Raw genomic sequence first — 13,333 nt, forward strand, 5'->3', positions numbered from 1 at the left:
ACGCCCCCCAAAATTTGAGAGATCCTTTTAAGAAAGTAGAAGCTTTGCATGATGGATTGTGCATCGGTCTCAAAATCACCTTACTGTCCGATTGAATTTCTAAGTGCAACTGCTTCTCGTACATCCAGCAAGCCGTTGAATGAGTTGTACAACTTTTTTATAGGCATGTTGAATTTGTGGGTTCCAATGGATAAAACGAGCCAAGTTTAAAGGTGTAAGTATTAAATTTTTTTTTTTTTTTGTTCCTTTCCATTATTATTCAACCGTTTTTGTTTTTGTTGTAGTCGTGATGTAACTACCCCATACATATGGTTTCCTTTTTTATTCCTTGCACTTTACTTAAACTGTTAAAACGACGCCGTAACAACACAAACATGGTCCTGAAAAATTGCGAACAGTGAATTATGATTTGGATTGAATGTCAGCATCAACCACCATCCAAAAGGTAAGGCCGCCAAGATTGGTTTATGCCTGTGCTTCTTCAGTTATCCAACAGAGAAAAAGGAATGAACCTGATAAGAAGATCTAGCCTCCCTCAATTGCTTCGATTTTCGAGCAGGTCCTTCATCGATTCCTCTTCCTCTCCATGTCTCACCCATGGCATCCACGTTTTTCAATGCCCAGTAAATCCTCACATTTCCCCCCTTTTTTTCCCTCCAAAAATGTGTATCCCCTTTTCAATGAAATCGTCTGTGTTTTTTGTATGATAGGATTCAGTTGGTATTGTTGCGAAGCTATCGGATTGCATTGCCTCCAAAGGTGGAAACATTCTTGGAGCTGATGTTTTTGTACCAGAGAAAAAGAATGTATTCTATTCTAGGAGGTAATCATTTTCTTAGAATTGTTATTTATTCATGTTTGCGAAATTGTGATATTCTATTTCATATGTTTAATGTGGATGTGGTAATGAAGACAATGTGTTTGAATTATGTACTGAGCAAGTACAGGCGTATTAATTTGTGGATATGGCAGTGAATTTGTTTTTGACCCAGTTAAATGGCCCCGGGCTCAAGTGGATGAAGATTTTCTGAAGCTATCCAAAACGTTTAATGCTATAAATTCTGTTGTTCGTGTGCCTGTTCTTGACCCCAAATTTAAGATTGCAATTCTAGTTTCAAAGCAGGTACCATTTTAATCTTCTTAATGTGATAAAGTGCAAACTTAGCCCAATAAGGAAGAACGGATTTATACTTCAACTATGAAACCTTGCAATGCTAACATTAACGTTCTGTAGATGGACCGATTTCAAACTCCATTAACATCAGATCTAACAAAATCACATTTCTCTTTAATTTGGCTCCACTAGCATCCAAGATTAACCAAACTATGGCATGGTTGTATACGTGGAGTCTAAAAATGTTCACTCTTATAACCATAGAGCTAACTTTATACCTTAGTTGACATAGGCCTGGAACCAAATTAACGGAAAATTGATTCTGTTGGATCTACCTGTAACGGAGTCTGAAATTACTACTCCATTTACAAAACGTTTGTGGTAACATTGCACGTTCTACCCTAATAACCATGGGGCTAATGCTGTACCTTATCCCTCTTTTAATTTTTGTTTTCTTGAATACAATGTTTCCCCGAATCATTTCGGGACTAAGGCTTTGTTGTTGTTGTTGTTGTTGTTGAATACAATGTTTGTGTTTTATATCTTGAGTTAAAGCTACCTTTTTCTTCTTGTTTCAGGAACATTGCCTAATTGATTTGTTACATAAATGGCAAGACGGGAAGTTTCCAATCGAGATCACCTGTGTAATTAGGTGAAACGTTAGGATTTTTTCTTATTCTTAGACAACTTGTTTCGTTTCCTGGATCCTGATTATGTGTTTCTTTGTGTGATTTGTTACAGTAACCATGAAAGAGGTCCAAACACACATGTTATTCGCTTCCTTGAAAGGAACTGTATTCCTTATCATCATTTGGGCACAATGAAAGAGAACAAGAGAGAAAAGGAGATCCTAGAGTTGGTCAAGGATACTGATTTTTTAGTACTTGCCAGGTATATGCAGGTAAATTTGTTCTGTTTACTTCTTGTCAATGTCAAATTAGATGTATTATGTTAACTTTCGGCTGTGCCAAGTCGATAGACTAAACATGATTTGCTTGGATTACTTTAATCCTGCAAGTTAATGGATGTTAACACCATAACAAAGAAAATATTTACCTTGGTTCGTATCAATCATTGATTCAATTTGCAACATTTGAAACTTACAAGTTTATTCTGTATGCCAGGTACTATCTGGTGAATTTTTGCAGGGTTATGGGAAAGACGTAATTAACATTCATCATGGCCTTTTGCCATCATTTAAGGGTGGGAATCCGTCGAGACAGGTTATTTCATATGTTCATCATTTGATTCAGAAACCATCCTTCTATCTTCTACGGTTTTGGTTTTTAAAATTACCCTTGTCTATTACTCTTTCTTCCCTGACTCCCCATACATGTTTAATTTGCTAGACCGTGTTCTCAGGCTTTTGATGCTGGTGTCAAATTAATTGGTGCCACAAGTCACTTTGTGACTGAAGAACTTGATGGAGGGCCTATTATTGAACAAATGGTAATATGTACTTGTACAGTTTTCATCTTTTGAGAGGTTTTAGGTACGGGTACTATGTGATAAATGTTCTTTTTGACCCTGTTTGAATTTTGCACCGTTTACTACTTTCGCTGCAGCTTTAAACCAAATGCTAGTTGATGTTGTACTTCTTAATAAGAAGTTTCATACCGGTCATATACTTCATAATTAGAAACTTTGAAACCTAAGTAGTTTGTATCTAATATGTGTGTATGTTTGAAGTTCTTAGCAGAATCTCCGTTATACTTGGCTCATGTTTCCTTGCCCTTCATGTTTGTGCTATATCTGCTTCCTTTGCTATGATCTAGTATTACTTTCTCGATGTGTTGGCACGGTCTTGATTTGTAAGCTGTATGACTTGGTAAAAGCTTTTACTACCATATTGAGACGGTGACGGTAATGCAGCAACTTTACAGATAACTGTACATTTTAGATGAATAAATCACGCTGTAAAAAACGGTTGTAACTTCTTTTATAACATCTGAACCTTTTTTGTCCTTTCCCGGTTGAGAGCTATGAAGACAGTTGCAAAGCAATGTTTGGTAGAATGTAAAGCTAATTACTTCTGATTTTGAAGATTTTCACTTCTAATTGAACTCTCAAAAGTTGCAGTCTGTTCATCTACGTAGTCAGCATGATTGCATAACTAGCATATTTTCCAACCGGCTAACATGTTTCAATTCGTCTTTGCAGGTGGAGAGCGTATCGCATAGGGATAATTTGGGGAGTTTTGTGCAGAAGTCAGAGAACCTTGAGAAACAATGTCTTGCAAAAGCTATAAAGTCGTATTGTGAATTGCGAGTGCTGCCATTTGAGAATAACAGAACTGTTGTATTTTGAGATGAACACACTGTTGAAGATAGATTTTTCAGTCCACATGTCGGCAGCAATACAGATAATTGTTTATACATTATTCATCAAGTAAAATTCAATACTACAGCTATTGATAATGACATTTCAATACCCAGCTGTTAAATTATGGTCTTGTTGTGTGAGTTCTTCTGTAATAGTTTTGTTGTCTGCCAGTCAACTTGGCAATGTATTACATTGACTTGTATCCAAACAAAGTGTGAAATTAGCACAGATTAGCTAATTTTTATGCTTTGATTATTAAACTGAAACAATATCCAAACAAAGTGTAAAATTAGCACAGATTATCCTTGAATTCTGCAATACTACGGTAGCAATACATATTCAATTAATTGATGTGTATACAAATTTATTTTAGGGATAATATTCAAAAATACCCTTAACGTTATAAGTCATGGGTAATTTTGCATCGAACATTACAAGTCATAAGTAATTTTACCCCTAACTTTGGTAGTCAACAACAATTTTGCCCCTAACATTACTAAGTTGGGTCAATTTCAATAATGTGAAGTGTACATGATAAAATTCATGATTGAGAAAACATTTTGTTGAATTATTTCTTAATTTGACCAAACTTACAACGTTAAAGGTAAAATTACCCATCGCCTTATTTTATAACACCAATCATCTATGATGATGAAGTGATATATATCCCTATCAATTATTTATAGTAAGCTATGTCGAACTGGAATTGATAATAATCATAGATGTATGTAAATGTTTATTATTGTAAGGGAAAACAAATTGGATTTAAATGTTATATTTTCATCTGTAAATGGTATCATGGGAGAAAAATTTCAGACGTATATATATCATTAGGAAATATGAGACATAAGTAGATATACAGAAATGAATTATTATATGCTCAGAAGTTCCAAGGAGCTTTCAGTTGCATCAAAACAGGAGACTTGACGAAGAAGATTTTGAATTCCATCAACCCATCTTTGCTTATGAATCTTAGACTTGCACTTGAACTCAAGCAGTCCTTGTCCTGTTTTCACCCCAAAATAGACTTCTTCACAACTTTCCCTTTCTTTTCTGTAAGGCCATGCACTGCTCTCATCACATACCCCATAAACAATACCTGGTTTCAATCAACACATCCATACATTACTTTTTTATAAAAGCATAAGCTAAACATATGGCTAAATAAAGGGTTTGAGTTTGGCTTACATTTGTGCTTTTTTGAGAAAGCTCCTCCAACATGTTTGCTTTTCATCTTAATCATTACCTGACAAATAATACACCCATCTTCAACCATAAACTTAATGCATATAATGTTGCAAGCATAACTTTTTATCATTGTGAGTACATGTGGATTTAAGAGGCTCGGATACCGAAAACTCAAGGGATTGGTAAGATTTCAAGAAGAGATAAAGTTCAAATTTATCTCTCATGAGGAATCAAAAATTTAATGGATATGTACAATTTCAAGAAGAGATATGGTTCAAATTTGTCTCCAATGGCAAGATACAAAGCATTAGGTGAAAAAGCAGAATGAGAAGAATTACACTAGTATAGCCTAAAATTTTGAGCTTTTGTAAGACGCGGGAAATGATGTAACCCTTAGTTTTATCATGAGGCTTAACCACTCTTGTAAAGGGTGGTTCCTAATGGCCGAGGATGCGCTGACACCTTGTGCTCCCGTGTCTCCATATCTAGACTCAAATAAGGGTCAAGTTTTATATGTTCTTATACTTGGATCCAAAACCGACCCATGTACCATTATTTGTGCTTAAAATTGCTACAAATTCGAAACGTCAAGAGGGTAAAATTTTTACCATTTCTTAATTAAGAGTATATCCGCACTTCTAAAAATGTTAGGGGTATTTAGACTTTAAAAATGGTTTACCTGTGTTTTCTTGTTGATGTAGACAGAGATACGTTTCCATCTCAAAACTCCTGATAATATCAAGAAACCAAATCGTATTAACATCTAAAATTACTTACAATTCAATAATTCAGTTGCTTATGTTCTGAAATAATTACCTTTTCTTGTATGTTGCTGTAATTCTCCATCACAAGGTGCACCTTTTTCTTCTACTTCATCACTGTAAGCACAAATCCACCTACTGTCATAAGGACTTATAGCTGCATTCCTCCTTGCTTCTTTCGGTAATCTTGCTTTCACTGCTGCTTCTCCTCTCAAAGCTAAACAACATTTTCAATTTCTTCATCATTCAATCATTCAAATCCAACTAAAACAGAAACGGACACAGACACGAAACACAAAAACACTACTGAAAGGGTCTATTACCTGTTGCAGCAGCAGCAGTAAGAGTGATTAGATCGCCGGGGCTTTGAATATCCACAGCTGATCTTACAACAGAAGCTACACGATCATGATGAGCTCCAGCTGATTCAGCTAAGTCTATGCAATGTGATGCTAAAAGTTCAGTAGCTGAGGCTAAAGCCATGCTCATTTTGGATCCGGTTTCGTTAGAGTTTCCTGCAGCAGCTACAGCAGCTAATGCTGCTGCTAGTCCTGCTACTGATATAGCTGAATGCATATGTGCATTTTCCATTCTTGCCTTGTCTTTCTTCTTCACAATGCTGCTGCTGCTGCTTAGTTCCCTGTGGTGGAACCACTTCCCTATTGCTCCTGTCTTTCTTGAATTCCCTGAATTCATTATCTTCCCTGCCGCCTGCAAAACATAAATTTAGCTTCAAACATTCTGATTCACAAGAAAAATAAATGGTAAATTACATTCATGGTCCTTTAACTTTGCTCTTACTTCATTATGGTCCCTAAACTTCAAGACCCGACTTTATAACTATTGAACTTTACATTTTACTAACATAATGACCATTTTTATCCGTTGAGCAAGTCAAATTACCCGACGGAGACCTCAAAATAGAAAAGTATAAGACCGATGGTAAATTACATTTATGGTCCCTCAACTTTGCTCTTACTTCATTAAGACCCATACATTTCAAAACCGGATGTTATTGCTATTGAACTTACATTTTTCTGTTGATCAAGTCAAATTTACCAATGAAGACCTCAAAATGGAAAAAAATGTAAGAATTGCAGATGTCACATTTTCTATGAAAGCACTATTGTAGATTTTCCAAATCACCTAAACAACTACTTTTTTCTTTCCTAACTAAAGAATACATGAATGACTACCAAAAAAAGAATACATGAATGAATACAAAAGCAAAAAGTTCAAAAAAACAAAAAATTTGGTTACAAAAAGTTCAAAAGTTGAAGTAGTTTAGAATATCATTTTCTTCACCTTTATAATAGAGAGTTACATGTTATTAGAATGTTCATCTTGATCAAACAGTAGAAACTTTTATGTTAATAAAATTCAAAATTCATTAGCCATAATTTATAGTTTTCAAGTTCAGGGACCATAGTAAAAGTAAAGATAAAGTTGAGGGACTGTAGATGTAATTTACCAAAGAAAAGAATTTGCAAATGAACTTACAAATTGTGGTACTGAAGTAGTAGTATCAGCTGGGAAACAATTGTGTTCTTTGTCTGTAAAAAGATGCCTTTGTTTCTGAGCAAGAGCCTTTGAAATTTCAGAAGCAGAAAGACTCCAAGATCTAGATAAGAATTCCATAGGCTCTTTTGGAGTTTGTGGCTGAGGAATTACAGGCAAAGATGACACTTTTTTTTCTTCTTCATGTTCCTCCAAATAATCCACCAAACATCCATTTTTCCATCCACTTTCCATTTTTTTTTTTTTCAATTTCTGAACTGATCTATCTCAATCTCACAACTTGAGTCCTCTTCTGTTTCCTGCTATAAACAAGATTTATTCCCAATTCAGAAGATCTGTTTGAAAATGTTAAAAAGATTGAAACTTTATATCCAAAAAGAACAGTTTTTTATTATTATATACTGAAATGAAATCAGATTCAAAACATGAAGAAAGGGGAAGAAAAGTTTCCAAAAGAATCATTTGATTTAGACCAAAAAGAGACTACTTTACTAACCTTTTTCAACTTCTCAAGAAGGACTCTTGTGTAATTAACAAACACATTGCTTTCTTTCTTTTATATACACAGCAGAAGAAAAAAGGGAACTTAAAAAAAATGAAAAAGAAAATGAAAACAACATCTGAGTGGACAAAATAGATTACAGAAGCACTTACTTAAATCTAGTGCTTTGAACCAACCATGAAACTGAAATCACGAAGCTCGAAAAGTAGTATAGTCTATAACTATTGTTTAAGGAACATTGTCCCTTAATTAGGGGGGATTTGTTCCTTAATCGCCATGCAATTAAGCAAATGTTCTTGCATGAAAATATGGGGTTTTATGTAGTATATAGTGTTTTGTAGCGTAAGGAACTGAAAAATATGGGTTGATTTTATTTTATTTGACTAAGAAGTAAGAAAAGGGGGATGTTAGGTAGGTGGTCCTTACCAATCCAAAATTCTCACATTTTCCACTAACTTTTCATTTTATCAGATTTATCCGGATAATTTAGTGGCAATATTTACCTTTTCACGTCGTATCAATTGAGACAGATTTCTAAATGGGTAAATTATTGATAAATTATTTACAAATTTCTTATTTTCTTAAATTTTTTTATTAAAATACCAAATCCGGTGGGTTTTTTTAAAAACTGTATTTTTATAAGTGACTAACTGAAAAATTGATAAAAATAAAATTAAAGTTTTGATATTCTGATATTTTAAGATTTAAAATCATATAATGATACATGAAAATGATTTTCATAAATGTAAATAAATGATTTTCATAAATGACTTAATATATTTTTTTATCATATGACGGTCATCATACGTAAGATTCAATTATTTACAATGTGATTGACATGTCACGATTCCGTTTTTTTTTTGTATAAAATAATTGAATGACTTTATTGATATAAAAATAAAAATTCAATGGATTGAGATAAAATGAAATTTAGTTTTCTTTTTGAAACTAACTCTAAATTTTGATGACAATCAGCATAATTTACTCCAGATCATATTATAATCTCAACTATTAATTATAAAATTAGTAATCAGAATTTAATTATTAAATTTTTGCAATTATTTATATATTTAGTGAATAATTAAACTTTAATTATTGATTTTGTAAATAAATAAGGTAGCAAAATAGTTCTAAGGTTTTTGGAAAAGTATAAAAATATAGACTCCGTATATAAAATAGCACCAATGTAGGTTTAATATTTAAAAAAGAGTATCAATTAAGGCATTGATAACTAAATGTGACAAGTTATTTATATTACTCCGTTAAATTCTGATTTCACTTTCTACATACAATTGACAGAATTTAACGAAATAATATGAATGACGTGTCGTGTTTCATTATTAAGGTCTAAATCGATACTCTTTTTTAAACGTTGAGCCTACATTAGTATTATTTTGTACGTGATGCCTAAATTGATATATTTTCAATAGGCCTAATACACAAATAACCCCTTAAACTTGTCCAAATGTTGCAACTACCCCCTCCAACTTTCAATTGTAACAACTTACCACTTAAACTTATCCAATTGTGAAACATAACCCTAAATTGAGAATTTTTTTACCCCGTACTTGAAGCAACCGTAAAAACGTTTCTCCGAATTCGTATCACGCCAAAGATCTGATTATCACACTCCACGAGCGTTGCAACTTTTGTATTTCACGTGTTTCTTCAATTGCAGTCCATGGTCAGCAATTTGGGGTTATGTTTTACAATTGGACAAGTTTGAGAAGTAAGTTGTTACAATTGAAAGTTCGGGGGGGCAGTTGCAACATTTGAATAAGTTTAGGGGATTATTTGTCTATCGGGCCTTTTCAATATGTTAGAAGGTCAATATGTTAAAACTGAAAAGACGGAGGGTGATGATGATATTTTCCTTAATAATATTAGATGCATATAAAATATTAGGGATGGTGTGATGGAATGGAACATGAGTCGTGAATTTAATTGGATGTTTGCTATTCTGTATTACGCATGGCAAAGAGTGATTGGGTTTTGGAAATATGAAAGCGTGTGCACGCACGAAGACCAGGCATAGGAGCATGTATGAAGTTTCGCTGGACGGCCTGTGGGGACGGCTTAGGACCCTCTCCCTTTCTTTCTACAGCTTTATTAATAGTAACAAAAGTATTACTGTTATCTATATTTTGCACACTTTGCTAGGTTGATTATCAACAACGACATATTTAGGGGTGTCGGAGGAAGCTGTAGTATATGAAAACACCTATCAAAACTATGTATGAAGTTTTATTATCTAAAAAGTTTAAACTTCCCTAAAATGTTAATTAACCTCTAAACTTACATAAAATGTAATCAATTAATCACTCGGTTGTAAAAAAAGTAAGCTAAATGCGGGAGATATATTGCACGTGTCTTAAAATGTTATTACATAATTTACAAAATAGATTAAAACACATTAAAAAAAATCTTACCAGTTTAACTATAAAAGTTTTTTTCTTCAAAAAAAACTATAAAACTTTTTCTTCTTTAATATTAAAATCGCATACTCTGACATTGGTCGTTTTACTTTTTTTAAGATGCGTGCACCACATTTTCCGCATTTAACTTATTTTTTTACAACCAAGTGATTAATTGATTACATTTTACGCGAGTTCAGATGGCTAACTGAACATTTTATACAAGTTCAAGAAGCTATCAGAATCCTTTGAAAGTTAAGGGGGTCAATCAAACGTTTTGGACAAGTTCAAGGAACAAATGATATATTAAGCCTAAAGATTTTGAATTCGAATCTTAACATAAACCGAAAATTTCAATTGAAAAAAGATCTATCTCAAAGTGTCCAAAGAGTTTCGAATCGAAAAATCAAACAAATTATAAAAAAGTATATAAAAATTTCAATTAAATATCTATAAACATTATGGAGGTGTTTGTTTACCTACTTTTCACCTCTTGTTTGCCTTTTCATTTTAAAAGCCAGAGTTGTAGGTGTTTGGTTACACACCTCATATTTGCTTTTTACGGCTGAAAAATATCTTTTTACAAAAACAGATAATCTTTACTTTTTGAAAAAACATCATTTTCCAAAGGCAACCAGCAAACAGAAACAACAAATAACAAGTAGTCAAACGGACCCTACAACACCTTATGTCGCTATTCTTTTTTATATAAAATCGAATTACCTAGTTTGTGAGGGAATTATTAATGTTTATCCTTATTTAAGTTTGTTCCTTACCTGTTAGAAATAATACCAATTATTTTTGTAAAATTATGTATTCATTTTTAACAATATTGAAGGATTCTTACTCAATTAATACGGATTCAAACATGGATTATTAGGTGCCATCTTAAGATGCAAATTAACATTGAGTAGGCAATATAAAAAATGAACCATAAATTTATATTATCGATCACGTTGTTCCCACGTCAAAGTTATTTGAGAGAAAGAACGATTAATCCACGATCTACGAAAGAAGATCCTAATTAGAGAGAGAGAGGAGGGAGCCAATTTCACTAGAGAGAGAGAGTGGGAGAAAATTGCTCTCTGATTCTTATATTATATTATGTCTAACCTATATTCTTTTATATAGGCTAAGGGTCCGTTTGTTTTATCTGCTGTTTGCTGTTGCTGTTTGCTGTTTCCTGTTACGGTTTGCTGTTTCCTGTTTGAAAAGGCTGCTGTTCCAAAAAGCAGGGATTCCCTGCTTTTATAAAAAGCTACTTTTCGGTAGGGGTGAGCATGGTCCAGTTCGGTCTAAAAACCAAACCAAACCGAATTGGACCGAACCAATTTACCTCTATTTTTTAAAACCAAACCAAACCAAATTATAATTCGGTTTGGTCTAGACCGAACCGAATTATTTCGGTCTGGTTCGGTTTGGTTCATGTTTGGACCAAACAAAGCACTAGAAACCTACAACTACTTGTGTCTTGACTAACTAAATAATTATATAAAGATAATAATCATATAATTAGTTTTTCTTTTGTATATATAATTAGTTGAGAAAAAAAAAAACATATTTAATTGTTTTTTCTTTTCTATATATAATTAGTTAATTAATTTAAAACCTTAAAACTAAAAGTAGTATATATTGTATTTTGGTTTGGTTTTATTCGGTTTTGGACCAGACCAAACCAAACCGGACCGAAAACCAAACTAGCTTAAAAATTAGGACCGAACCAAACCAAATTATAATTCGGTCTGGTTTGGTCCGGTTTTTTCGGTCTTTGGGTTTTCGGTTCGGTTCTGCTCACCCCTACTTTTCGGCTACAAAAGGCAAACATGAGGTGTCTAACCAAACACCTTAAACTTTCCTTTTCAAAGTGAAAAGGCAAACGGGAGGTCGAAAAGCAGCTACCAAACACCCCCTAAGACTTCTTTTTCTATAAAGTTAAGACAATTTTAATCATAGATCAACTAGTGTTTCAACTTCCTCGTTAGATTAGCATTAAATAATTATTTAATTAGATAGTATTAATTCAATTAAGATTCCTAAATACTCCTAATAACACAATCAGATAAAACTCGAATCTGTAATCCACCTGAATCCGAATTAACACGGGCGAATAATTTTTATATCTCTTACTCGCACGTAATAAATTCGCGATTTTATTCTCTTTTCATGTTCCCAAATAGATTGTGCGACCATCATACCATCAAGACCATAATTGTTATACACTTGTTAGAGATATATAGCGCCTCGATAATGGAGTATTATACACCTGCTAAGGATATACAGACTGTTGTAATGTGTAACTTATTAGGATTAGTTCCAGGGGGTTAGGAACTAATATAACTTTTTCGCTTATAAATGCTGACTTAATTCTATGTTTGATAATTTAACTCAGCTTTAGGTCAGCAAGGCTGAGTGAAGTGTGAGACAGCTTTAATCAGACACTGACTATGGCTGTTTCAATTGTGAGTTGGGAAATAACACTTTAGGTCAGTTTCCAACTCAGCACTCCGATTACTCAACGTCGGCTTGTACAAATTATTTACTGAGTAATTTAAGCAAGCAACACATACATATACAAATATATCAAGAGATAAGGTTAGAGATTACTCAGCAAACTTATCCTGGTTTGGCCTCACCGCCTACGTCCAGTCCCTAGAATTCCTTCGGGCTTTTTCAATCCACTACTGAGCTCTTTAAAGGTAGAGCACAAACCGTTTACAATAGCAACTGAGTATGTAAGAGTACCGTCCTCTATTCGTCTACTCAATCCTATCAACCACTGAACACTATAACCGAGTGCTCAGATTTTCTCTACCACTGAGTACTATAACCGAGTACTCAGCTTCACTCTTCTAACCTTTACAATTGATACAGGTTTGTTCTCTCAAAACGAAGAACACTTTAGATGAATACGAATTCACTCTAGACTTTTACACAATGATTAGAAATTGGGTGTAAGAACTTGCTTTCTTTTCAGACAGCTTCTATTTTGGATTTTCACTCTTGTGAAGATTTGCTTTTCTATCTGTATTTGCTTGTGTGTATCGTTAGGATCCCAGTGTTGAACTTGTCCTTTTATAGTGAATTCTGAAGCTTCAAATCATTTGAATTCAGACATATCCGTTGGAGTAAACGGTCTTCTTTCGTCATTCATGAGGTCAGCTTCCAGAATCACAGGCCAATCCTGTCTTCTGATTTGTGCAGGAGACAGGCTTGCCAGTTTCATCTTCTTGCGCCAGGTTCGTCTTCTAGCGCCAGGTTTGTCTTTTTGCCAAATGCCAGACGGTCCATGCATCTCGAAAAGGTCTTTGATCACATTTCCGAGACTTCTGATTTGTTACAGAGACCTGTCGGACCTTGTCTTTTAGTAAACGGATCATTGGCGCTGACTTGATCAATACTCAGCTTCACTTTGTGGCGTCTTGAATTCTGCTAAGCTTGACTTCGCAGCTCTGCCTTCAAGCTTTCCTAACGAAGACATTTTTTTTGTAACGCTAAGTTGTATTCCACTCAGCTT

The 13,333-nt window shown here is 33.8% G+C and overlaps 2 protein-coding genes across 4 annotated transcripts; one reads left to right on the top strand and one right to left on the bottom strand.

The window, feature by feature from the left end:
- The first annotated feature begins 417 nt into the window (after nt 1-417).
- Nucleotides 418-3,783, top strand: LOC136210497 (formyltetrahydrofolate deformylase 1, mitochondrial). The gene is made up of 8 exons (XM_066001760.1): nt 418-623; nt 711-823; nt 973-1,123; nt 1,693-1,766; nt 1,856-2,015; nt 2,239-2,337; nt 2,477-2,563; nt 3,275-3,783. The coding sequence occupies exons 1-8, from the start codon at nt 468-470 to the stop codon at nt 3,419-3,421; spliced, it is 987 nt and encodes a 328-aa protein (XP_065857832.1). The 5' UTR covers nt 418-467; the 3' UTR covers nt 3,422-3,783.
- Nucleotides 3,784-4,235: 452 nt separating this feature from the next.
- Nucleotides 4,236-7,749, bottom strand: LOC136210498 (VAN3-binding protein). Of its 3 annotated transcripts, none has more exons than XM_066001762.1 (7): nt 7,558-7,749; nt 6,886-7,202; nt 5,709-6,096; nt 5,441-5,602; nt 5,304-5,353; nt 4,625-4,682; nt 4,236-4,535 (listed from the first exon to the last, which is right to left on the bottom strand). In XM_066001762.1, exons 2-7 carry the CDS (start codon nt 7,135-7,137, stop codon nt 4,309-4,311), a joined length of 1,137 nt encoding a protein of 378 aa, XP_065857834.1. In that variant the 5' UTR covers nt 7,138-7,202; nt 7,558-7,749; the 3' UTR covers nt 4,236-4,308. The 3 variants fall into 3 exon arrangements, with proteins under 3 accessions (XP_065857834.1, XP_065857833.1, XP_065857835.1); XM_066001761.1 differs by having other exon boundaries at nt 6,886-7,205; XM_066001763.1 differs by lacking the exon at nt 7,558-7,749 and adding an exon at nt 7,400-7,456.
- Between the last annotated feature and the right edge of the window lie 5,584 nt (nt 7,750-13,333).

Source organism: Euphorbia lathyris, chromosome 1 (assembly GCF_963576675.1).
Source record: "Euphorbia lathyris chromosome 1, ddEupLath1.1, whole genome shotgun sequence".
Classification (NCBI taxonomy): Eukaryota; Viridiplantae; Streptophyta; class Magnoliopsida; order Malpighiales; family Euphorbiaceae; genus Euphorbia; species Euphorbia lathyris.